Source organism: Denticeps clupeoides, chromosome 6 (genome assembly GCF_900700375.1).
Source record: "Denticeps clupeoides chromosome 6, fDenClu1.1, whole genome shotgun sequence".
NCBI lineage: Eukaryota > Metazoa > Chordata > Actinopteri > Clupeiformes > Denticipitidae > Denticeps > Denticeps clupeoides.
Window position 1 is genome coordinate 2,391,768 of NC_041712.1, and position 26,821 is coordinate 2,418,588.

At 40.3% G+C, this 26,821-nt stretch overlaps 3 protein-coding genes across 8 annotated transcripts; 1 reads left to right on the plus strand and 2 right to left on the minus strand.

The window, feature by feature from the left end:
• Positions 1-968: 968 nt before the first annotated feature.
• On the minus strand, positions 969-9,388 carry LOC114792234 (dolichyl-diphosphooligosaccharide--protein glycosyltransferase subunit STT3A-like). Its single transcript, XM_028983174.1, is given in 19 exon segments — positions 969-1,203; positions 1,313-1,414; positions 1,417-1,430; positions 2,752-2,940; positions 3,029-3,131; positions 3,219-3,335; positions 3,413-3,601; positions 4,151-4,306; positions 4,469-4,560; positions 4,758-4,913; positions 5,139-5,319; positions 5,403-5,567; positions 7,294-7,400; positions 7,471-7,561; positions 7,669-7,814; positions 8,171-8,292; positions 8,373-8,433; positions 8,659-8,782; positions 9,308-9,388. Coding segments are annotated over 18 exon segments (2,118 nt in total). The 5' UTR covers positions 8,747-8,782; positions 9,308-9,388; the 3' UTR covers positions 969-1,164.
• Positions 9,389-10,845: 1,457 nt separating this feature from the next.
• On the minus strand, positions 10,846-15,363 carry LOC114792509 (etoposide-induced protein 2.4 homolog). The gene is made up of 11 exons (XM_028983731.1): positions 15,238-15,363; positions 14,215-14,345; positions 13,882-14,027; positions 13,718-13,778; positions 13,549-13,615; positions 13,340-13,464; positions 13,101-13,220; positions 12,898-13,009; positions 12,706-12,817; positions 11,389-11,463; positions 10,846-11,274 (listed from the first exon to the last, which is right to left on the minus strand). Exons 2-11 carry the CDS (start codon positions 14,254-14,256, stop codon positions 11,112-11,114), a joined length of 1,023 nt encoding a protein of 340 aa, XP_028839564.1. The 5' UTR covers positions 14,257-14,345; positions 15,238-15,363; the 3' UTR covers positions 10,846-11,111.
• Positions 15,364-15,653: 290 nt separating this feature from the next.
• On the plus strand, positions 15,654-25,204 carry LOC114793090 (beta-galactosidase-1-like protein 2). Of its 6 annotated transcripts, XM_028984768.1 has the most exons (19): positions 15,714-15,851; positions 16,133-16,315; positions 16,391-16,459; positions 16,793-16,888; positions 17,490-17,598; positions 17,795-17,887; positions 17,999-18,080; positions 18,172-18,236; positions 18,320-18,404; positions 22,205-22,342; positions 22,735-22,815; positions 22,929-23,035; positions 23,124-23,270; positions 23,852-23,923; positions 24,104-24,182; positions 24,311-24,398; positions 24,545-24,656; positions 24,745-24,861; positions 25,101-25,204. In XM_028984768.1, exons 1-19 carry the CDS (start codon positions 15,760-15,762, stop codon positions 25,185-25,187), a joined length of 1,902 nt encoding a protein of 633 aa, XP_028840601.1. In that variant the 5' UTR covers positions 15,714-15,759; the 3' UTR covers positions 25,188-25,204. The 6 variants fall into 6 exon arrangements, 5 of the variants coding, with proteins under 5 accessions (XP_028840604.1, XP_028840601.1, XP_028840602.1 ...); XM_028984771.1 differs by lacking the exons at positions 15,714-15,851; positions 16,133-16,315 and adding an exon at positions 15,654-15,703; XR_003750194.1 differs by lacking the exon at positions 24,311-24,398 and having other exon boundaries at positions 25,101-25,125.
• Positions 25,205-26,821: the final 1,617 nt, after the last annotated feature.

Below are 26,821 nucleotides of genomic sequence, written 5' to 3' on the forward strand. Positions count from 1 at the left end.
TATTGCTGCTCTTGCACATAGACACAGGATTCTAATCAGTCAGACTCATTTTCTGCACATATTGAAAGATAACAGACTCAGCAGACGGAAGGCCTACACAGACTTAATAACTTAATGACTTCATCCTGAGGAAAATGCATGGTTATAGACAGATGTTCACAATGTGCAGAGAAAATGGCCTTAAAGCAAAAAAAGTTAGAATCATATTAGCGGAGTTGGATTCTGAGGGGTCTGCATAAAGGTATAAACAGAAATTTCACAGGAGACAGTACTTCTCAAAGGGACCAAACTATATTTGGCGCATTGATTCATATGACAACTTAAAACCTTTTCACAACTTTTTCCACGAGAAGCCGTTGATACACTCATTAATAATTGTCAGTGATCTTATAGTTGGTTATCTTACTTTCATGGTGCTTCTTCTCCAGATGCCTGATGAAAATATACTGTTAGTGCTCTGTAAAGCTAAAGTAAATTACTGCCAACTTCGCTATGATGCAATGTCTATGATGTGAGTGTACTATGAAGTGCTGGCAGTGTCTGTTGAGAAAATGTATACAATGTTTTTTTTTTTTTTTTTAAATAGAGGTATCTGACTGGTTGCTTCTGAATGTAGGCACGTAATAAACAATGATACTGTTCTGTGAGCATGTGCTGTCTTCTCCTTTTTCCCCAAATCCCATCAAGACCGCTACGACAGAGACCAAGACAAGAGCATGAAAAATTGGTGTCAAGACCAAGATCGTTCTCAAGAACTACAATACTACAGGACACAAAGACAAATAAAGACTTATTGGTAATTATGCACATTGATCATTAAAGCCTCAGGTTTCCTATTTTAAAGCAATTGGTTCTTTACAAAAAAATGTAACAACATTTTTTTATATCCAAATTTCTCCATTTATTTCACCACCATATTACATTTCAAAGCCCATAGACAAACTGTATGGTTGGCCACTGAAAAAAAAAAAACCAAATTACATTATAGGGGATGTTTGACACTTCGTTTCCAGACACCACAATTTTAAATGAAATAGAAAAACAGGGGAAACAAATCTCTTACTGCAATTACAACAAAGTATAAAAGGATTCACACTCATTCTCAGATCCCAGGCTTTCAGTGCTGTGTGCTAAAAGGCGGGTGGACATTTGGTGCATTTGGCTTTACGTCCGAGAGAGGCCACGGTTGTCCAAATCTTTGACCTGTTAGGTAGTGGAACGTGTCACTTTCACATGTAAACAAATGTTACAAGAAACCTTCATGAAAGTTGTTATAAGAAGCTCTGTCCAGGTAAATGCAGGTATATTTTACCTTGTATATCCTGACCAGCCAGTGCTCTGTTGTGTAAGCTTCTTCAAGCACATCCAGCTCAAAGTCCTTATTGCCGATCTCAGCATTGCGGACCTCTGTCATAACCAGGGTGGACGCTCTGGGTGAAGAAAATCAGCCAAAATTTAGAAAACTTCCACAAACCAGACCAGAGCATTGACCATCTAGCTGCTGGCTTCTTGCCATTCTAATTCTCTCTGCCCTCCTCAATGTGTACTAATGAATAAACAGCTCATTTTCTCATCTAAATAGTCACACTTCTCTAATTAACACTTAATGCGCCCTATACTGATATCTCAGAATGTTTTTATTCAATGATCTTTAGAAATTGTTGTGAAGTGAAGCCTATGCTGTGCTGCTGTGTATCACATGTGACAATCACTTCACTATAGCCACTAGGGGGCGACTGCGATATTTTTGGTTTCTTATTTCAGGGCTGCACGATTCGGATGTAAAAATGTAAATGTAAAAAAGTGATATTGCAATTACTGAGATCAATATTGTGATATGATAAATGGCACTTGCTTGCCTATAAAAAAAAAAAAAAAAAGATCCCATAAACTTAATCGCCAGCTCTACCAGGCTACCAAGCTCCCTTCGACTCCAGTCCGGAACATGGCAGGAATGGCTGAAGTGAGACTGAGCAGCCAATCTCAGTTTAGTCAGATGGTAAACTTTGAGAGAATGACATAATATGTTGTAGCTTCATATAAATCGCATCATTTTGCGTTTATGTAATCGCACGATCTGACATTGTGATTGTGTTGAACTGCACTGCACTTGTGAACCTGAAGTGTGCAACGTGCCGTGACAGGTGGATTACTGACAGGTTAAATACTTGTCTCATTTGATTTAGAAAAAAAATTATCTAGGAACATACCTTTCCCTCCTCACCAGACTATTCCTGATTCAGTTATATCAGATAATTTTTTAATATAAGGAGAACACGTCCACCACCGAGTGCAGAATTTAACAGTCTAGCTCCATAGACAGTTCTGCAAATTCCCATCTCATACATTAAAAATTTGCCAAGTTGCAAGTAAATAAATGTATTTTGTGTGCAGTATTTAACTCTGGATTTAGTGAAGTGATTGTCATTGTGATACACAGCAGCACACGGTGCACGGGGTGAAATGTGTCCTCTGCTTTTAACCCATCACCATTAGTGAGCAGTGGGCAGCCATGACAGGTGCCCAGGGAGCAGTGTGTATGGACAGTGCTTTGCTCAGTGGCACCTTGGCGAATCGGGATTCAAACCAGCAACCTTCTGATTACTGGGTCACTTCCTTAACCGCTAGGCCACCACCATTTAATGATTACTAGTCATTTTAAATTATATGTAAGGCCTTTAAGACTTTTTAAGGATCCACTGATCCTGTATACTGGCTCCAAACAGTCCATGGTTAAACGAGTCTACTCACTGGCCTCTGTGTAGACCTGGCCAAAACGGTAGTAGCACATCTTGTACATTAGGCAGTTGAGCAGGACAGGGGAACCTTCCTGATCCACACGGAATTCACCAGTTGGGGTGTAGTAGTCATGCTCTTTAATGTGTTTTCCTGTGTCCGTGCTGCCGCCAATGCGCACCATCCACAGAAATTTGTTAATATCTGTGAGAAAAAAGTTCATTATAAGCGTGACACTAGCAGTTGTAATAATATATTCATAAGAGAGAAAATGACAAAACAAGAGTTGTACCATCTGAGGAGTAGCCAGTTAATCCACCAAAGATCACCAGGACATAGCTGACATCCAGCTCCCGCATTATTTCATATGCTTTCTCCTCACTGGAAGCCATGGCCTGTGGCAGGGGAATAAATACTCAGAAGAACAGAAAAATCTGAGTCACACCTCAGTAAATGATAAATGGCTAAACGGCTCTTCTTACCTGCCCTACTCTGGATATGTGCGTATTGTTCCAAGTGTTGTTATCAACCAGAATGGTGCGGTTCGCCATGGCAGTGATCTGATAGCCATAATCCCACCAGGACATAACTTTGGCATCCTGAACAAAGCAGGGAGGTATGTGTGTTAACTCCATCCTTGTTCTGAAATGAAAAGCACTAACAAAAATTTGCGCACCTCAGGGGTATTGTGACGGAGCCAGTAGTATGCCTCCCTAAAATCATCGAAGATGATGCGACTGCCATCTCCTCCACGAGCTGAGAGGACGATGGAGGGGGAGGAGTAGGCCTCACTGGTAACCCAAGTGGAGTGGAACGTGTATGTGATCAGGAAAAACGCCATTACCAGAATCATTCCACTAGCAACCTACAAACACACACAGACACCTTTACATTCCAATACCACTACAACACCAACCCCAGGTTATCTACAGATATCTTCATTATTGTAAAATATTTCAATCTGAAAAATGTATACGTATATCATTGGGACAGTTCCCCTGGAGCAACTTAAGTTTAAGCGTCTTAAGTGTCTTGAACCTGGGTCTTCCGGTTCATAGGCAAGGTTACTACTATTGAATTATCATAAGCTACGACCACTTCAAAAGAACAATATAAATGTTTGAGATAGTACATTGGTGGTTAGTGGCCTAGTGGGTTAGACACTCGCCTATGAACCAGAAGACCCGGGTTCGAATCCCACTTACTACCATTGTGTCCCTGAGCAAGACATTTAACCCTAAATTGCTCCAGGGGGACTGTCCCTGTAACTACTACTGATTGTAAGTCGCTCTGGATAAGGGCGTCTGATAAATGCTGTAAATGTAAATGTAAATGTACATTATTGAAAAGGTTTAACAATGACGCTAATTTGCTTAAGCCCACTGTGATGTCCTCTCTTGCATGATCGCCTCACCTCGTTCTTGATGGGATATGTAGAATCTTGCTGTTTCTTTGACTTCTTATCAGGACGTGTGACATCCAGGTTTTTCATGTAGGTGGTGAGAACCTGGGACACACCGATACCAGACAGGATGCACATGACTGGAGCCAGAACCAGCATGAGTCGGACCTTTAAAATAAATAAATAACACATATAATATAATGACATAAAGCAGCCAAAACATTTATAATGGGGGGAGGGGAGCAATTCACAACGATTTTGAATGAATTTTACAGTTTTCAGGAAAATAAAACATGTCTATGGGGACAGTGTATTATAGACAGCATTTACCATGACTGCTGAGAAGTACATGCTAGTGACCCCATACATGATGATGAAAATCCTCGCGTCCGAAAGGTTGTTAAAGCAGTAATATAGACCCACTGAAACAGCAAAACACAAACAGACAAAAAAATTTACTAAGAATTAATGCTACAAGTACACTGTATCTTGAATTAGTGCAAGACGACAACTGAAACTAGCTTGGGAAAATCTGATGTGTGCTCCAGTCATGTTACATGTGTAAATCATACTACTGAGGCACAAAACATCTATTTTAAAAACAAGGCAAAATTTGAACCTGGAAACATGAACACCAGCAGCTGAAGGTCAAAGTAGTAGGAGGACCAGGTGGTCGGCTGATGCTCAGAGACGGAGGCGATGATGGGGATGTTGTTCTTGGCATAGGACGGGTCCAGCAAAGAATAGAAACGGCCAGTCCAGGGAGAGATTTTGCCTGAAGGTAATATTTAAAGACATTAAAACACAATAGGAGTTAAAGCAAAGACTTTATGCGATAACCATACAAGCCTGTGATGTGAGTGTAACAAGCCTGTGATAAATTTTCCATCTTAAAATATCCAGTTGCATATTTACACCATTTTACCTTGACTGCCATGTTTGTTCAAACTGCAGGTCATTAAAAACACACAGTCCAAGCTCCAAATAAAATGGATCTTACCAGTCAGCATGAGCACAGTCCCCACAGAGAGCAGGATGAGGCCAACCAGAGAGATGACACTCTTAAAGAGGATCTCAAACTGCTGGGCATTGAGCTTGCTGCGCAGGTAATCTACAAAGGCGTGGATCTGGCACAGACCAAACACACCAAAGGCTGCCATGTGCTCAGAGGACTGCACGGGCTGTTGTGGAGAGATGCACAGCGCATCTTAGCATACAGGCCTATCCAAAAAGAGGGTGCTAGCGCAGTAAAATGCAAACACACCTGGAACCCCACAAAAGAAATCTGCATGGACAGGATGGTACCCAGGCAGTACACGGTGCAGTACGCCACATAGATGCGATGGGAGAATCGTCCAGTGAGCATCAGTACCAGCACGTGCAGGGGGATGAGGTTAATCAGAAAGACGTACCCACCCCAAGACGAGACCTACAACACAATTTGAGATCATGTTAGCATGTCCAAGCAATAATATTGACCCATGGGTAAAATAGATGCAAAAAGGACAGGTTATTTGAAGAGTCCCTTAATTTATTAAGATTTTGTGATATACCACAACGAACTGGTCATTGGCATGTAAAAAAACAATAATCTATCTCTTAATGTTGCCAAGACTGATTGTTCCCTAGAGGTGTGAACCTTTCGGTTACGATTATCGATGCGTCGCAATGGACACCATGATGATTCTGCACTTGGTGGTTCACATGATGTTTCCAAATACAAGAGTTATGGTCTCGTGTGGATGCTTTGGTTTGCTACAATGAACGGCGACAGTTTTTCTGCTCTGTCCGCACTCCCGACACCACAAAAACGCCTGGTTCAGACAGCGTGGCGTCAGCTGAGTGCGGACAGAACGCTACAGTTCTTCTGCTCATTGGATCAAAGTTAAAGTCGCTTTCAGTATGAACCTAAAAAGATTACATTTAAAAACAGCGAGTTGAACTGAACGTGCCACGCTTGCCACGGGTCTCAACACAAATAATAGGTGTGATTTCCAAAACTCCCGTTATACAATAATGTCGTGTTGTAGATCTCTGCACACTCAGATACTGATAAGACCAGCTTTTCCTCCATTTCCACTTCATGGGTGTATTGCGAAGGGGCAGAATTAACAGTAGACCTTAGATTTTATTGGTCGCGCGAAAATATGTCACACCATCATTATGATATAATCAACGTATATATGTATACTGTATATCCTAAATGTCCTGCTGACCTAGTGGAGGGCTGCCAATGATGTGTTTGTAATTGTAATCAATGCATTGCGATGCAGAAGTGGACAAATCTGCATCAATGTAGTACATTATGTATTGATTATATCATAATGATGGTGTGACATATTTTTGCGCGACCAGTAAAATCTAATGTTTATATATATATATAGCTTTACTTACTTACTGATTGTAAGGCGCTCTGGATAAGGGCATATGATTAATGCCATGGTTGTGTTTGTGGAACATAATAAATGTTGTCCACTAGATGGGAGTATAAGCTAAGATCATTCTTAAAGTTCCCTATTATGAAAATTTCACTTTGTGAGATTATTTAACATTAATACGAGTTCCCCCACCCTGTCTATTGTCCTGCAGTGGCTAGAAATGGCAATAGGTGTAAAGAGTGCTTTAGCCATTCTGCTTCCCCATTCAGAAAGCGGCAGCTCAGGCAATCAGATCTGGAATTTGGCCCCTTATGTCATCAGGATACCTCCCTTTTCTCATGCTTTGTCCGCCCAGAGAATTTCCGACCCCCTCCCCTAAAAAGAGGCTCCACTGACTATCATGGCTTCCAAACATGCAACGCTCTGCAGTTGCTCGTTGACTGGATGTAAAAATTAGCACAAATGTATTTTTAGTTCCATCACACGAGACTCCAGTGGGATAATTTTGTTTTCCTGGAAAAACACTGACACAAATTTTAAGACATATACAAAAGCAAAAAAGAATTCATAATAGGGGACCTTTAAATCACTGCTAAACAACATTTTCTATTTTTCATATACACAGTTAGACAATTATAAGGTGATGTGTTCACTACAAAAAGAACAATTAGTTTAAATAAAAAAATCTAAAAATATATCTTATATATAAACCATTAGAAAAGAAGAAAATGAAGATGCGTGCAAATAATCAAATCCTGCAGCTGCCATCCTACTCACCATGTAAAAGTAAGCAAGTGCACACATGGAGGACCAGTAAATGGACCCTGTTTTCACTGCTTTGATCCACATGTAATACGTCAGCAACATGCAGAATATCGCAATACCTGTGGAGGAAGAACAGACAATTTAACATGGCATTCAGGTGAATATTCAACTTAATGTTTATTATTTTACCTTCGTTATCATAAGAGCCTGCAACAGATCTGGAGATGTATCCTGGCACAACTGCGATCATTGAGGCAGCAAGAAGTCCAGCCCCTGCATCCTGAAAAGTATAGAACATAGAGACGATACAGAAATGCAAATAGAAAAGTCACTTATCCATGCGTTTCAAACTGTAAGAAGCTGATTTCGTCTTGTGATACTGCCAACCTTGAGCTCCTTGGTGAGGTGGTAGGTAACAATGGCCGTGAAGGAGGAGAAGAGGGGGGCCAGAAAAACACAGACGTTGCGAATGTCAATGGTGATGTGAAAGAAGTGCAGGATGTGATAAAGGGCGGCAGACGTGATCATCAGGCCTACAGGTTAGAAAACAAGCAGATTTTATCTGCCTGAAAGAAGACACCAAAATACACTCAACTGCCTGCAAAAAGCCAATAAATTGCATCCAGTCTCCCATGATGTGACATATGAAAGCAAAATCCATAAGGCATCTGTCATTTGGTATTGGTATCCCACATCACCAACTCATGAGAAAAAGTCATTTATGACGTCAAGTTATTAGCAGTGCTTCCATTCCCTTCATTTTGTTTGTGTACTTGATGGGCATGTCAGCACAGGAGGAGAACTTGGAAGGTCAGTGTAAATGCATGAACTGTTCACATTTCATTTCTTATCTGATTCACATCCCAACAGAAAAAAGCAAGACGTATACCTGGATAAATGGTCCCTCCAATGATTCTTCCCAGAGGATACCAGGCCCGGTCATCGAACCAGTTGTGAAATTTGTAGAAGCCCTCCTCCGCCAAGAAGCGAGTTGTGCGGTAGTTGAAGTACCTGAAGTGAAAATTAATTAAGGGATTTAAGGAGTAATAGCTGTAGCTACATTTGTAAAAATAAAAAAATTATAAACTTACGGATCAAACTCATGGATGACACTCTCAAACCTCAAGACAGAGAACAGTCTTGTAGAGAAGGCTAGAAATGAAAAGAAAAACTCTAATTGAACTTGAATGCTGAAATGGTTCAGAGTTCATTATTATGAATGAAAATACGGGTTAGGATGATTGTCATGATATTCAAACTCTAGCTCAAGCACCGGAACCACCAAAACAAATAGATTCCAAAAATATTAGAGAGTATTGCTACGCCCTCAAGATTTTATTGAGACGACATTTCTTGCTTATGAGAATAAAGACATACAGAGAACCGCTGCCATCGACAGGATCAGCAGCTTGAGAAGCGTGTCCTGCTTCTCGTAGGACAGCCGGAGGAAGCCCAACTTTGTCATCTTCTCACGTGGGTGCAGGACTCAGACCCCTAAACCCTGCAGGGAGGGAGAAGAAGGGCACAAGCAGAGGTGAAGTTCACGCATCTTCTCCTATGACGCTCGCTCAGAAATATTGACAATAAATCATGCACAAAAACCCAGCACGGCGGATGGATTACTTTTCCATTCTGGATCTCCACGACATCAACACGCTGCTACATAATTATAACGCAGCGTGAAAATGTTAATATGGTTACAGTCACTCAGGTGCCAACACGAGGTTCTATGCGGAGTGTCCCAATCAAACCGAACGCACTCATTCACCAGCTGAATAACACGACATGACAGAAGCATCACAGAACAAACTGGAAGCACCAAACCAATTAATTGTGCAAAACACAGGAACAGATGGAGGTACTCTGGCATACAGCTAGCAGGCTAGCGAGCTAGTGCACTAAACCGGATCTACCTGCAACGCGTTAGGTTTCGCCCTCGCTAACAACTACACAGCGCGGTTTTTACTCATGGTTCGGTTCCTTACACTTCAACTAGCAAAATACAATTCATGACTTGCAAATTTACCAGTTTCTTTCTTTCATCCGCCACACACCCGCCTTGGTCCTAGTTACTCACACTCACTTTTCCACGTCGAACCATCTGAACTGTCAATGCCAGCCCACTCCCTGCGAGAACTATAGTGATTGGCTGAGTCGTTGCTCGAATGCATTTAGACTCGCTCCTATTGGATAAAACCCAATCAATCAATTCGTGAACCGGTCGGTCAACTTCCTCCTGGCGCTCCAGCAGTGACGTGTCCTTAGCGAATCCAGGGGTGCGTAGAGCTACGCAAACGCTGTAGATCTTTAAATCACCACCGTCGACCACTGATGGCTTGGAGATCAGCGAATCGAAGGTGGCCGTAGCGAAAAAGATATCTGATTCACAGATGCAATGTCACATTATAATTATTTGTATATAGTATTATATTACTGTATAATATATTATAATATCATTGTGCATTTCCCAATGGGATTAATAAAAAAAATCTATATATGATTGTTATGGATATAAAAACCAGAACAGAAAAAAATGGAAAATTAAAAAAATAACATATGTACAGACAAGTTTTATTGAAATAATACATAATACTTTTACAAAACCTCAATCACAAATATCAGTCTGCTTATGTAGAACATCACTTCTTCAAATAATTACAGACCACCCAAAAAATATTACACTTCATTCAGCGGAAAATAATGACTATGTGATGGTGCTCTACAGTGTTTCACAGAGCAGGATTTCTCTAGGAGTTAAAAAATCCTACACTGTGCATCACGTGTTCCTGCTCAGAAGTTCTGTGAAATCCCATGTGCTGAGCTCTGTGGTAAACAAGAGATCCTGACCTCCATCAGCAGGCCAAACTAATTGCTGACCTCATAGCTGAGCATCTCCGTTTTCTACGCCCCTCTTTTCAGACCAGTGGTAGTAAATTCAAAATGTGCATTTTAAGACCTAAAGAATATTTACCCAGCCTGACTGGCACTGTTACCTGCTCATACAGTTGTTCTAGAGCACATTTCATAATTTTATGAGGGGTGCTTCACCATGGTCTTTAGGCTCAGACAGACTGTATTCCTTTACATGGGGGAAGGCTTCACAGTTACATGAAAAAAAATGATATGTGTTCAGTGGCATCATGTTTTTAAATGTGAGGATAATTGGGGCTAATAGGTAAACCAGTATATTTCCTTCTTTGGCAAAAACAACATTGCCAAAGTGATCAGTGCTGTCAGTTCAGCTGCAAACAAAAAACACATGTAATGCATGTCTTAAAGAGGATGTTTCATCCATCCTTATGCGCTTTAAACACAAGAACAAATCAAGTTAGGAAGTCAGTCAAAGACACTTCAGGGTTCCTATTATGTGAGACAAAGTGTGTGAGATACAGTTATTGTTATCCATGGAACACTAAAAGTGGAAGCGGATCAGGTTAATTCCCTAGGTCAGGTTCTATTATGTGCAGAGGTCACTCATGTGCTGTACTTTTAAAACTCACTCAAATGGCACATTATAAAGTACAAAATCAGAAAACTTTCTAAAAGTATAACAGGACTGATAACTGTGTTTGTGAATGTTCCTTTAATGTGTGTGAGAGTGTTTGAGGCACAGACTATCCATCCCATGTAGCATTCACTTAAAAATGTGCCTGGTCTTTCCATAAAAACATTAAAAGGACCGAAAATGACACATGGTCCAAAGTAAAAGCAAAAGAAACCCTTTTCACTGGTGATTCTTGGCTCGGGCAGCTCTCAGACATCATCCACAGAACTGGTGCCACTCTCAACTGGTCTGAACCACAGGCTGTGCTCTCATCCCCTGGTGGAAGTCACTGGGAAGGCAGCGGGCGTTGGCGAGCTGGTGACGCATGAGGAGAGGGCATTTTCTCAGTGGAGGTAGAGGACGTGAGAGTGGACTGGAGGTGAACAGTCTTGTGGAACAGCTTGTTGCTTATGAGAACAACGAAGGAGAAGAGGCGCAGCTGAAAGTGGCTGTGGAGAAAATGAAGGCATACTTTTAAATTTACATTTAAATACAAAGAGTTTTTATGAAAGCACAATGCAAAAAAATATTCTAAACTGATAAAGAAAATAGTGGAAACTCACTATAGTCTCACAGGGGTCTTGGCTTCATTGGCGCTAATGATGAAAAGGGGAAAAAGGATGGAGAACAGGCAGCCACTAAGATAAGGGGGGAAAAAAAAAAAAACATCCTTTAGAAAGTATTTTCAAGTTTCACATCAAGCCTCACTAAGTTCGCACAGAATGTTTTCCAGTCAGAAATGAATAGCAATCCAATATCTGTATCACATATGTCAAATAATGACTTAAATAATTGGATATCGGTAAAGGCAAAAATATACTTGCTGTATCTGTAATATATACCTGTTAACACCTGTGTAATTGTAAAGGGGCAGTGTTGTGAGAAATGCACCAAACCATCAATATATTGGTATTCATTCATTTGGTTTGCAGCCTCGACACAGACCCCTGATGGTAAGGAGTACATTTACATTTACGGCATTTGGCAGATGCCCTTATCCAGAGCGACTTACAACGTGCTTTCAAGTTACCATCGATGAAGAGTACACGCAAGTATATCACCACAATTATTCACAACACAACTGTGTACGGATACGCAGCTCACAGAAAGTACATTTCTGGCTTAACAGTGTGCGATAAATGAAACTGATCTACTACATTAAATGATAGGTTTTTCCAATATTCTTATATACTCACACATACTGCGCTAGCGGCCACCATAATGCATACGCAGTCCACAAGTTTAAGGGCATGTTTTGTTAAGCGATAGCTAACACAGCATGGAGGGAGCTACCAATAAAATGTTATCCATAATTAAGTTATTTTGCGCTTGCTAGACAAACATGATCCACAGTGACTTGATATATCTGCAGCACCAATGTTTTAAAATAACAGAATGAGCAACTTAAAAGCACCCCTACAAGAATCATAGAGTTCAGACAAAGATTTTTTTAACTTAAGTAAAGTATTTAAGTTGTAATTCCCTAAATATAGCAGTGCAATCTCAGTTTCCTCCCCACAGTAAGACAATATCACATTGGTCCTGGGGCTCGGTCAATAGCCAAAACGCCAGGTTTTGGTATCAGAAATGTGAAAGCTGAACTGGTGCGTGCCTAAAAATGAAAACGAAGTTCTGCTGGGTTGCTTAGCAGAACCTTTCTGAATATATGTCGTGCAGCACATCTCCTTCTTTTACTATTTTCTGTATCCACTTCCCCTGTTCCTCCTTTATTGATTAGACCATCCTGCTTTCAACTTGTCCCGTCAATCGGAGAAGCTCTTCCTGTGTCTTCAGGTTATTCAAAGCAATTTCCTCCAAATTCAAACGTTCTCTCTCAACATATCATCTTGCAACATAATGGGAGAGGTTGTGCATTTTACCTTATAATATATGAAGATGGCAGCGCAGTCAGCAGTGCCATGGGTAGACCAAAGCCAAAGTAATAGGGCCAGTTCCTCTCAATGTTTGATAGCCGCTGATGCATTTCAATACCTTTGATGTAAAAACAGTGAAAACTGAGAATAATGAATGTGTCAGAGAACTATAAATGAGTCAGAGAACTATAAACTTACCATTGTTGAACCAACGATATTCAAAGCAGTAAAGTGAATAGAGAAGAGACATGTGGAGAAGACTAACTAGCTGACCAATGGCATAAATGGGAAAAAGACTGACTATCATTCCCTGCAGAAAAGACAAGCATAAACCTTTGAGCAAAACATTGGACACTGTAAGGATATGAACAAAAAAAAAAATATATTTTACATTTATTTACTTGAATAAGGAAGAGAGCCTGGAGGATGAGGTTGAAAAGCATGTCAGCTATGATTTTACTGACGCTAGGAAAGGGTTGAGCCTTTCGTCCAGATACTTCAAATGCAAGATCAGCAATGTCCTAAGGATGAGGGGTACAACATTAGAAGGTTACATTTAGCATCAAATTCTCCATAGCTAAAACATTTTAAGTCGCTTGTGAACAGATTGGAAGTGTAAGGAAAAGCAGTGACGACCCACCTGAAACCAAATGGCATTGACAACCTTGCTGAGAACAAATAGGGGAAGCACCCATAATGCACTAAACACAGAAGACAAGATACATTCCAGCCGAGGCCACACATTTCCATGCAGTGTTGGGTCTCCTAACAGGAAAACATTTCAATCAGTAATCAACTCCTTCAAGAATTATGTGTGACCGTTGACGAGACGACCCTTGATATGCATACCTATGATCTTTCCCGTCAGAGTCCTTAGGACTGGAATAAACACACGGTAGAACAGCAACATACTAAGCTGAGGGGGGAGGAAAGAGAGCAAATGAATAAAAACTAAATTTTTCAGTAAAGTGCACAACCTAAATCTATGCAGTTCATGCATGCCTGCTTAAAAACTTACCCAAAAAACACCCCCATTCCATGCACAACACTGGAAGATCCTACTTGCTAATTTTGGTTCACTAGAAGGGGAACACAGTAGCACATATACAAAAATCAAAGCCCTTCTCTTCATGGGTATCTTCCGACATAAACAGAAAAAAATATATATATATTATAATGTACGTCTCTGGTTTACGCTCTTCGCTCTGTGCCCGCCGCTGTGCCAGGGCTCCACTTGCTCTTCGCCTCCTTTGCTCTTCTCTTTTCTGCTGAATTCGGGCATCCAGCTTGGAGATCGTGCCAATCCCCACAATGGAATCCTTAATCCCCTGCGCAAACCCAGCCAGCATCAACATTAGCATCAGCAAATGAGGAATGAAATTGAAGACTTGTATTGTTCCATTTGCACAGTCTGTGATTTGCCTGTAATATGCACCGACTAAATAAAGGAACTACCTCTATATAGTCTATTCTTCCAGTAAAGTCAGTAAAATTAGAGCAGAATGCTTTACTAACTGTTGCAACATTGCACAGGAAGGCCCTGACACTGTCCGTCATCGCCACGCCAGCTGCAGATTCATCAACTGCAGAAAGAATGGGTGCTGCAAATATGAGGGCTCATCGTAGGGAGGAAAAACCTCAGCAACCTAAACAGAAGAAGAGTATCATTTTATAAAACATAAGACAGATTGATACATACTGTGTATATACAGACACATATGGAGAAATGGCATCAATGATCATATTTGAATAAAATAAGTGTTCCACAGTAAAATTATAATAAAATACATGTCCACAGTTGTGGTTCTCAAACCTTCAGTTGTTTAATGTGATCTGATTGAGTTAAAGATCTAAAATCTGCAGCTTATCATGTTGTTGATTTGTGTTGAAACTGAACAAATAAAGTAAAGAAAATGCCTACCATAAAAATAGAAGTGCCAGGACAGCAATACAGTAATATAAATTTCATGATTTAATTAAACAAATGAAGGACCAATCTTTAGAAGAAAGTAATGGACAGTCCTTTCTGTACCGCATCATTAACATGACTGCCAGACAAGCGAGCACTATTCAAACTCCTCACTACTTGAAAAGCAATACTATTACCACAATACACTACAATAAAATAGCATTTGGTTAAGCAACTCAATGCTTAGTGACAGTATAATATTAAATTACTGTCATGGGAACTAATCTCACCAGCACAGAATTTCCACCACAGTGGCTAGACAGAAGAGATGGCAGCTAACGCTAATAAACAATGCATCAGTTCAGCCTTTTGCGGCGGCAATAATTCTCACTGACATCCTGCCTGGCCTGATCTCGGTGGTAGTTAGCCATGCAGCCACAGAAACCGTCTGTCAACAAGCGGTGTTGGCTGTCCGTGCTAACGCAGCCCAAAGCAAAACTGCTGCCACAACTGCTATCGAAGTAGCCTGAAAAATAAGGCTCCAGCTCCAAAACTGATTAACGTGAGCTGGCCAAAATAATAAAAGAGTCCGCGGGGAGTATGCATAAATGGTCTTCCTAATATCTTACCTCATGCGCCTGCTGTCTAAAGATTTGTCGTATCGCCTCTTCTTTTATTAAGCCCTTAAGTCAACCTATTCCTAACAATACTGCCAGAAAGGGGCCTCGCTGTGATGCGCACGCGCAAACTTGAGATTCTGGAGGATTGTGGGAAATGTATTCCAAAATTTCACTGCGCTTTGAAGTGTTTCAAGCCACGATTAAGTCGGAAATGTTCACACTGCATAATTTTATAGTTCATACAAATAAGATAACAGTAAAATAAATAAGGTGACATTTGACTGGTGTAAAAACATTAACTCAATGTTTATTGGGACGGTGACATAACATTATCAGAAGTGTGATATTAAAAAACATGCTAAATACAACATGTCACTAATTTCCTGTTGAACGGGAATTAAAACGTGCAGCAGGAGGCAGGACCATTTATTATGAGCCACACCTTTGAGCTGCCCCGAAACACTTCACCACAGCGGTACGTCTTATTATTCACCTTCATTTTCACTCCCGTGTAGACACGAATAACAACAAATGGTTGTTTTCAGAATAAGGGCTTCACACAGAAGAAGATATGCGGTTCTTTTTCTTTTCATCGCCGGCTTTATCCTCTGCCGATACATCGGGTAAAATTGTATATTTGATTTCTAGTTATTATGTCTTTTTAATCCTCTAATTAATCACAGTCTACAAAACAACATATATTTGTTGTATATATACAAAATCATATATTGTTTTGTATATTCGCTACAATCCATGTTACAATCTATGCATTTTTTTTTTTTACTTTTTCTGAAGCATCTGCAGATGTTGATACTTTAAAATAAAATTAATGGACTAAGACCAAATGGCATTGATGTGGCAGTTAATTGGTGTTTTTCTGAAGTTAAAATGAGTTGTTTCTTAGCCTGCCTTCTGGAAGGAATCTCAGTAGGAAGGAGGGACTGAGTGTTAACTCTTCTCAGTTCACCCTGAGTGGAGAGCCATTCCGGATCATCGGTGGCTCCCTCCACTATTTCAGGGTGCCTAAAGCCTACTGGAAGGATCGCATGTTGAAAATGAAAGCCTGTGGTATTAACACTCTCACCACGTAAGTGAGCGACCAGTTCAAAGCGTCCATCCAGAGTGACGACCGTGCAGAACGATGACGCAAAGTGTCTTTCAGATACGTGCCATGGAGCCTGCATCAGCCCGAGAGAGGGGTTTTTCATTTCCACAAACAGTTGGATTTAGAGTAAGTGCCCACCTTCAAGCAGCCATATACTTCCAGTCACTTGGCACACATCACTGACTGCCTGCTGCTGTTGTTGTGTCCCTGGGAGCTTTTTTAGTCTCATGTCCTGTTGGGAATTTTAGCTCTCGCCAGCCATGATCATTACCTGGGGGTTCCTTGGGAATAGAGCACAGATGTCCTTGGTAGACAACAACAGCATCTCCACAACAGGATTTGTAACTCGAATAATTTATATAGCTTTTGCTCAAGGTATGCAGTTACCATTGTCTTTTCCTGAGAGCAGGCATAAAATAATTCAAAATGTTTTTTTTTTATCTTTCTTTTGGTGCCTAGAGCTTATCTCAACCTGGCTGCTGATGTGGGACTATGGGTGATTCTTCGTCCTGGACCATATGTATGTTCAGAACTGGACCTCGGAGGCTTGCCAAGGTTTGTATGCATTCACAGAAGCCTCCCACTGGATCTCGGTGGAGCAAGAATTGCTCAGTAAATGCAATTAACTTAAAGGAAATATGATATCTTAAATGTGTGAGAACACAGGGCATCTAATTTACTAACATGGGTTGTCATGGCAACCAAGAAAAATGGGGGAAAGACCTCTGGTTACATTTAAAACCACCACCATTTAAAGGTCATGGTCTTATGAAAGTGAAAATGAATTGATTGTCATTGTGATACACAGCACAGCACACAGTGCACACAACTAAATGTGTCCTCCTGAGTGAGCAGTGGGCAGCCATGACAGGCGCCCGGGGAGCAGTGTGTGGGGACTATACTTTGCTCAGTGGCACCTTGGTGGAACGGGATTCAAACTGGGGCCGATTCCTTAACTGCTAGGCCCCCACTGCCCCATCACATCTTATTTAAAACAAGGTTCACTTGCAGTAATACATGTTATAAAACATTATACAGGTTATTTTACAGATACATATACATATATACACATATAATGTGAACAGCAAATGATATGAACTTGTCATAGCAGTAGGATGTGGATATAACAGTTTTTTTTTCCATGGTTTCACTTTAGTTGGCTTCTGCGTGATGAAAACATGAAGCTGAGAACAACTTACCCTGGCTTTACTGATGCAGTTAATACATTTTATGACAAGCTTGTTCCAAAAATGGTCCCGTTACAGGTAAAGAGAATTTTGTTTTAACTTGGAAAAGTTCATTTGACAAACCACAAAGATTAGACTTGATTCTCTTGTTAATTTTTGATAGTTGTATAAAAATTTATCTATGTAAGATTTTTATTGACTAACTATATCAATGCCACACTGACCATGTTATAGCGATGACCATAACTCTTAAACTAATCTTTTTGTTATCCAGTTTAAAAAAGGTGGCCCCATCATTGCTGTACAACTGGAAAATGAATATGGATCATATGCCGTGGATAATAATTATATGGATTTTGTTAAACAGGTAGACTACCTGGTTAAAACTACTGTGGTTTCCTCTGTAATAATGTGACTTAGTAGAAAGTGAGTTATATGTGTTATGACTCCAGGGAGAGCTTGCTATCTTCTTGCACAGGCACTGCTGTCCAGAGGCATAAGTGAGTTATTGCTTACGTCGGACAATCATGAGGGTTTAAAGGATGGTGGGGTTAATGGAGGTACATTGAAATGCAGTTTTGGCATAAAATGTGGATATTTCAATATTATAAAAATTCACAATAATCATGTTTGTCCTTTTTTTATTTTTAGCTCTCAGAACAATTAATCTACAAAAGCTGAAAAATGAAGACATGATGCTGTTACATTTTCTGCAGGTAAACAGCATTTCTGAGACATGCTTCATGAATCTGAATTACCAACTGAAAATAAACACTCCTTTTTCGCTTTCAATCTGCAGCCTAAAAAGCCAGTAATGGTGATGGAATATTGGACTGGCTGGTATGATGGGTGGGGCGACCTTCACCACGTTTTCCCTCCAGAGGGTAAAATATCACTTATTAGGCTCCTCCCACTTTAAACTTTTATAAAAATGTAAAGGGTATATTGTCTTCAAGATGCAGATAACTAACAAGCCGTTCTTGGTAGTACCTTTGACTTTACACTAGCAGTTTGATAATAGTGGCCATTGTGCAAAATCTGTGATGCTGTAGCTGTACCTGAATAATTTACACTGTGTATGAAGTTTTTGCTATAAATGGTGCTGATTCTCACTCAGTATACTTAACAAAAATATTTATTGCATTTAGCAGGTGCCCTTATCCAGATTGACTTATAATCAGTACTTACAGGGACAGTCCCCTTGTGAGACACTTAGGGTTAAGTGTCTTGCTCAGGGACACAATGGTAGTAAGTGGTAGTAAGTAAACCAGGGTCTTCTGGTTCGTAGGCGAGTGTGTTACCCAATAGGCTACTACCTCCATCTTTGATCTATGACTACCTGTGGGAGAAGGAAAAAGAAGATGAGTGAAGACTGGAGCAAGACACACTAAATGGCTGCACACCAAACAGCTTTGTTTAACATCACTACTGTAAGTGAAGAAGCACGGCGTTGCCGATGCAACAATATATGCGATGCAAGTGATTCACTCCTAATTGAAGAATGGCATTGATCTATGCATTGATCTATGAACACAAATCAGTCAAAACATTAGTACCCATAGAGACATTACACAGACAAACAGGGAAGAAACAAACAAAGGACATGTTCAACAAGGGGACAGTAGGATCAGGCTTACATGAACTTCTGAGGAGTTGAACTCAATGACTTAGCAAGGACTGGTCAGTGTCTCTCACCTGACACTCTCACCTGACACCTCACCCATCCCTCAAGTCTGCGATGAGGGAGGGGTCGAGGATGAAAAGGGGGGGTAGCCAGTGGCAAAAGGCTTTCCAATCATGGAGGTGGAGTGTGGCCCATGGTCTGACACAATGTCCTGAGGGAACCCTGGGAGACTAGGTGAATGGCCTTTGGAAAAACTGTCGACAAGTGTCAGGATTGTGTGCTGACCGTTCCCCTCAAGCAGCCCTGTCACAAAGTCCACCACAATGTTGATACATGGACGTCGGGGAATGGAAGGAGTAGTGGCACATACCGCACATGCTTCCACAAAAGTCCAGACGTAGGCGTCGATGGACAACCACCGGCCATGGAGCGTCTGGCGTCTCCGTGAGTGGCCTGAATGGGATGATAAGAGAACCTCTCTATGAGAAGTGGGTGGCATAGAGTCATTTTGGTGGTGTGTTGGACAGACTGGGGTTGTTGGCCTGAGTGGTGCGGACGTGTGACACGAGGGACTAGAGGAAGGGTCCAATGATGAGACAGGGAGGCCAAGGTCGGGGGAATGTTGACTGGAGAGGGCATCAGCCTATTCTTGCTGCCAGGTCGGTAGGAGAGGTGGAAGTCATAGTTTTCGAAGAACAGAACAAACCTGGCTTGCCAGGGTTTGAGCTGTTTGGCTGTTACGTCCTGGTGTTTTGGGGTGTTCTGTGTGTTGTGTTGTGTTGCAGGATGCCAATTTTGCCCATCTGTACCTGCTGTGGACAGCCAGTATAAAAGGGGCCTCGGTTTCTGTTTTGGGGCTGTTCTTACCATGACATCCTCCCCGCCTGCTTTTCCTGTTCGCATCACCTTGGGTTTTCCCTAAGCTTCCCCTGAGAGGCTGACGTAACTTGTTGGGTCTGGCTGCTTGTCTCAGTTTTTTTTCTTCTGTTTTCCCGTTTTGTTTGTGATTTATTAGTTGTCAATCGTTTCGTATGTATTTCTTATTTATCTTATTTTTTCATAAATAAATTACTTTAAATAAAACAAAGAACACGTTTGACAAGGGGAGAGTAGGATCACCTCTCACTGTCTTCCCAGTCCTCTCACATGAAAATAACTACTCACCTTGACAACTGCAGTTCCCTTTTTTTTGGGATCAGCCATACCTCAATTGGTGCAAAATGTCACAGCTTGATTTTTAACTGGTATAAGCAGACAAGAGCATATCACATTGGCTTCAGTTCACTGGCTTTCATTAAAAATCCTATAAAATCCTTTTGTTTTTTTTGAATGGCTCTACCCCAGAACTCCTGCACCCTTACATATCGGCCCGTTGCCTTAGGTTTGCAGACCAGGGGCTTTTATCTGTACAACAATCACATTACCAACTCATCACTCACAATTCAAATCTCGACAAAAAAAACTTTTATTCCCAGGCCTTCGACCCAGTGTGAGGTTGTTACTTATGCAGTTTTTATACTTGTCTTTTTGTTTGTATATGTCTTTGTTATATTAGTTTTATTATGTGAACCAGAAGACCCAGGTTCAAACCCCACTTAATAAAATTGTGTCCCTGAGCAAGACACTTAACCCTGAGTGTCTCCAGGGGGGCACTGTCTCTGTAACTACTGATTGTAAACCACTCTGGAAAGAGGGTCTGCTAAATGAGCTTTTTCTTTTTTCTCTCATGCAATTTATTCATACAGGTTGAGCTGGGTGGGGATCCCAGGTTCTCTCCTTCTCCTTTTTGTTTGTTTCTCTTTTCTCCATGGAATGGCCTAATAATGAGTGGGACAGATCACAAAGGCATGTTGATTGGAACAAGAACTTCCTGGCAGATGTTCCTCCTGCCTTTAAAAACACCAAAAAATAGCCCCTTGTCCAGTCTTGGTGCTCAACCCAAGTTATTTTTTGGGTGGTGCTATATGGTGCTTCAATGTCTGAAGGAGGAAGGGAGAAGGCTCTTACCTTGGTAGACCCAGCACCCTGGGATCTTAGACATGAAGGGCAGAGGAACGGGGAAGCCATCCTCCCCGTTGGACTTCTCAGGTTCTATGTAGGAAGTCATCCTCCCTGTCTGTGATTTCTCAGACATCCCTCCATGCTGCATGTGCTGGGAAAGGACCTCTGAGTTTTCTTGCAGCTGGCTGCTCAGTGTTTGCCGCCACCGCTTGGGGGATCTTGAGTTTAGTTCTTCTTCCCTGACCATTGTTCTATAACACCACAGCTTTTCTGCCTGATTAGCCTCATGTGTATCTAATTACCTTAATTCACTGCCTTTATAAACTCCAGCCTTGTTTCCAGTCCTTGTCATTTCTCTGCTGTTGTGTTGGTTGCTGTTATATGACCCACATAATCCTGTGTCCTGTTATCTTCTGTTTGGCATCCTTGCCTTGGTTGCCTGACAGTTGCATCTTCCGGCAATGATCTCTGTTAGGTAGAGGTACGGGCATACTGGGATGTGGCCCTGTTTAATTGAATTGAAGTGAAGTGATTGTCACAAGTGATACACAGCAGCACAGCACACAGTGCACACAGTGAAATTGTACTCTGCATTTAACCCATCACCCTGAGTGAGCAGTGGGCAGCCATGACAGGCGCCCGGGGAGCAGTGTGTGGGGACGGTGCTTTGCTCAGTGGCACCTCAGTGGCACCTTGGTGGCTCAGGATTCGAACCGGAAACCTTTAGCATTTCTCATGCTGTGTGCACCGTGTGCTGTGCTGCTGTGTATCACAAATGACAATCACATAATGACAGGCCACATAAATATCTTATTTTCAATTCAGTTCTGAGTTATGTTGTTTTGGCTGAATTATTAATGTGATATGATCCACTCTGAGCTCTGTTTTTACATTTTAAGTGAAATGTACAATATTGCAATATGTACAGTGTTACAATATATTTTGATATAATCATATCGTGACCCATGTATCGTGATATGTATCAGATCGTTAGATCCTTTCCAATACACACCCCTAATCAGTAAGTTTTCCCACATGTGCTTATCCTTTATCTGACAGACATGGTTGCTGTAGTGCGGGAGATTTTGAGACAAGGTATGTCTATCAACCTTTACATGTTCCATGGAGGAACTAACTTTGGCTTCACCAGTGGAGCTGTGGAATCCCCATCATATAAGCCAATAATCACAAGTTATGGTCAGTTTCTAAACATTCATACACATGCACTTTTAAAACACAATCAATGTCTATTGTTCCTGCACAGAACTTAATATTGTTATCAATTTGTATTTACATTTATAACATTTACCAGACGCCCTTATCCAACTTACAATCATTAGTTGTCTTGCTCAAGAACACAATGGTAATATATGGGATTTGAACCTTCTGGTTCATAGGTGAGTGTCTTACACACTAGGCTACTACCCTCTAGGCTCCTAATGTGTATGGATAATATTCAGGCATATTGCCCTGCCATATTCTTGCAATTAAGCTTTTAGCATTTTTTATTTACCTTAAATATGATTTTTTTTTATATAAAAAGTGTAAAATTGTTATAGAGTTCAGAATTATACATTGTTTATCATCAGATTATGATGCACCATTAACTGAAGATGGTGATTATACACCAAAATACCACCTTCTTAGAGACCTTTTCAGTCGCTACCACAGTAGGTTATTGTTTTTAGCTTAATTAATTTAAATCCATTTAAATTTAAGCATGTAAAGATAAATTAATTTAAAACATGTAAAAAAATCTTTGCTAACCTGAATTTTTTGTGAGGTGAAAAGCTCCCCGAAATGCCTGTCATCCGCTGGAAAGAGGGATACGAAGCAGCTATTATGTACCAACATCTGTCTCTGTGGGATTCTTTGCCATTTTTAGAAAAGGCAAGTAATGTTGTTATTAATGATTTTTAAATTATTTTGGGGCTGATTCAATTTCCTGTCACATTCAAATATTATTTTTTGACTATAGCCTTTTAAATCACAAACACCTGTTAATATGGAGAATCTTCCAGTAAACAATGGGAATGGACAATTGTATGGATACACACTTTATGAAACCATGATTTCCAGTGGAGGTTCACTAAAATCAGGAAACAGCATAAGAGACAGAGCAATAGTAAGTATTTTCCCAGATTCTATACTGTTACTGAAGAATATACAGTACTGCTCTGCACATCTTAACAGAAAGCAGTTTCATTAAACATCAGTATGTAAGATTTTTACCTTAAAAGGTTACAATATTATTGACTTGTAACATGGTGTGTCTTTCAGGCCAACTCTGTTCCCAGAATATCACTTTGGTATAAAACTCTGAGAATGGACCTTGGTATTTACATCTTGCTCTGTATTCTCAGCACAGACTTGTGATGGATGACACAATGTGAAATAAGCTAAATAAAAATCAATTATCTATTTATTTTTGGGTGGATATTTATTTTGAAGGTTAATTTTAAATCTTGAATAATACACACTATACTCACAGGTAAAGAGAGACTGGCTCATGTGTCACTAAAAGAGCATTAAAAGAGCAAGTTGTATTTACAAAGGTCTAAAAGTACATTAGGTTCATAGGAAAATCAAGATTAAACTAAAACAAAGTTACCTATATATGAAGAAGACAATAGCTTATAGTGCTATTTCCCATTTGCACAATAAAGTAGAATTGAACTTGTCATTGTTAGCCTGTGTACTTTTCAGGTGTTTGTGGACAAAAGTTTCATTGGTGTGTTCCAGTTTAAAACTGAGGAGTTAGCAGTGCCTGATGGGAAGGTAATTTTTTGAAACAGGGTGCTTACGAGGCAAAGGAGTATGGCGAGCTAATGGGTCAATTATTCAAAATATTGCCAAGCGTATTGCCAAAATAAATTTAGAAGTTAACATTTTTAACACTACAATATATGAATTGGCGCCTTAATGTGCTGCACTGTCACATCTTTCTGATTTGTTCAGGGGGAAAGAACACTGAGTTTACTTGTAGAGAACTGTGGGCGAGTACATTATGGAAAAACATTGGACTTGCAACGTAAAGGTAGTGTACACTCAAGTAGGGTTCATGTGAGTTGTGCCGTTCTTTAGTGTAGATTAATACATTTTAAGTACGGAAACAGTTGTGAAATAGTGTCATAAAAATGTATTCATGGCTGTTTCTGTTTTCAGGCCTAATAAGGGACATTTTCTTGAATAATAAACCTTTGAGAGATTTCACAATTTATAGTCTGGATTTAAACCCTGCTTTCATAGATAGGTTAGTATTTTCTTTGTAATATGAAAAAAATATGAATGCATGTTTCTAGTAAATTGTTGCAGAAAGTGGCTAGAGACACCAGTATAATCAGCTTATAATCAAAATGTGATGTCATTCTTTCTACCGTAACACTTCCACCACTTTAGATTGTACCGTGCTCCATGGAAGGCACTGCCCCTTGCACCAAGCTTTCCAGGATTTTCCCTTGGAAGACTCTTTGTGGATGGCTACCCAAGTGATACATATGTGAAGCTGCCAGTGAGTGAATGCAAGCAATTATGACCAAAGGAGCACTGTAAAAAAACATGAACAGAATTAATTTTAAATGAAATGTAAATATTCATAGGGTTGGAGTAAAGGTGTGGTCTTCATTAATGGACAGAATCTTGGACGCTACTGGCACATTGGACCACAGCAGGCACTCTATCTTCCAGGGCCTTTCCTCAACGGTGGAATCAATGAAGTATTCGCTCTCTTGTTTGTGTCATCAGAATGTATTGCTGTATTTTTTTTGAATACCCATTTCATGCTTTTATATATATATATATATAAAAAATATGTCGATATTTGAAATAATACAAATAATTTCCAGTCTAATGAAGCTGCATGATGTCGGCTCATATCACTTTACCCAGAGTAGTGTGAGGTGTTCACAACTCCTCACATATGCCCTTCATATATGTGTTTTTTTTTTTATCACAGGTACTTGTATTTGAGGAACATGAAGCCGATTTGAAAGTTCTGTTTGAAGACTCTCCTGATCTGGGAATGACTGTAGACATTCAATAAAATCCTTGTCTGATGTTCTTGGTGAACATTATTATTCATTGATGCTATTATTCATTAACTGGTTAGATTTCTCTAAACAGCAGCACAGAACTCATACTCTGTCCTTTGTTCAGTCCATGTCCCTTCTGAATGCAGGAATACAGAATGTGCCCATTGTTCATATTTCTGCCTATTTCTGTCTTTTAAACACAAAAGAAATGTTACAACTTGACCTGTCATGAGCGTTAATGTTGTTAGATATTAAATGTTTTTACCGAGGAACATTTTAATATATTAATTTCATTACACAAAGCATTCAGCAAAGTGTCCATTCGTTCATGAGCCTGAAAGTGTAACAATTACATAATGATGTCTGTGGTGTAAGAGAAATCCAGGCTTTCTGTATTAGCTACTGCCACTGTATTGGTTCTGTCCCTGCAAAAATTCTGGCATAAAATCTTGGTCAGAACTGGATTATACACTTATTATATACGCTGACTTTTCATACAACCATAAATACAAATAAAAGATGAAAAGGGGACTAGTTAATAGCTGAAGACTTGAAGATGGAGAGCAACATCTCTTCCCATCAGAGGGTGTAAACACCTGAAGAAGTACAGGCTTCCCCTGGAAGACCACAGTCACTGACTCTGTCCTGTGCTCTTGATTTACATTCTGGCTTGAATCAGACAGTGTAAAAGGAGAAGAGAAGAGTGGACTGTCCACATGGAACAAATATGGATGCCATGCACATCAGCTGACACAGCCATTCTTCTAGTACTGCTATACAAAGTCATGAATGTCAAGACTCATCAGATTTGTGAAGAACGTGGGATTGATAGACTGGCCAATGCTGCTGAAAGGTCATGAAAGATGCAGACTGACCTGGTAGCATGTATCTTCTCACTAACAGCCAAAAAAGGCAGTCCCTCTATAATATGATGCTCAGAAGCCTGGCTGATTAGGATCTTGGAGGTTGTTCTGTGATATATAGACGTAGACAGAGATGATACTAGTCTGGGGCACCTAAAGTAGGATTCTTTAGGATGTGAAGAACCCTGGATCTTTTGAATGCCATTGGTACATGTTGTAGAGCTGTTGCTGATAGAAAATTTGTAGAAGTAAATGTGCATTTACTACGACTGATGGTAGGGAATGAACAAAGTGAATTAATTGATGAGTATCCAATTTTAATGAATCAGTCATTTAAATTTTTTGCATTCTTTATTGAATTTAAAAATGGCATGATTGTCCCGCTCATGTAGATTCCGTCCTTCCCTCCATCTCTGAAGGTAAAAGGAAGACATTCATCTAGACTCTTCTCCGTCTTGGCCCCTCAGTGGTGGTGGAATGAACTTCCCCTCGAGGTCAGAACAGCTCAGTCACTGAGTATTTTCAAACAGCAGCTCGAGACCTTCCTCTTTAGAGAATATTTAGATTAACTTGTAACCTTCTTATTGTCTGACTTCTGTATAGAAAATACAACAGAGTGAATAAAAAGATTGTATTCATAGTTGGGGGTCCTAGTGAACCAGAATTGATCACTTCATTGATGGTAACATGAAAGCACGTTGTACATCGCTTTGGATAAGGGTGTCTGCCATATGCCTTAAATGTAAATGACAAAATACATTGCTGTCACAGGGAACGGCATT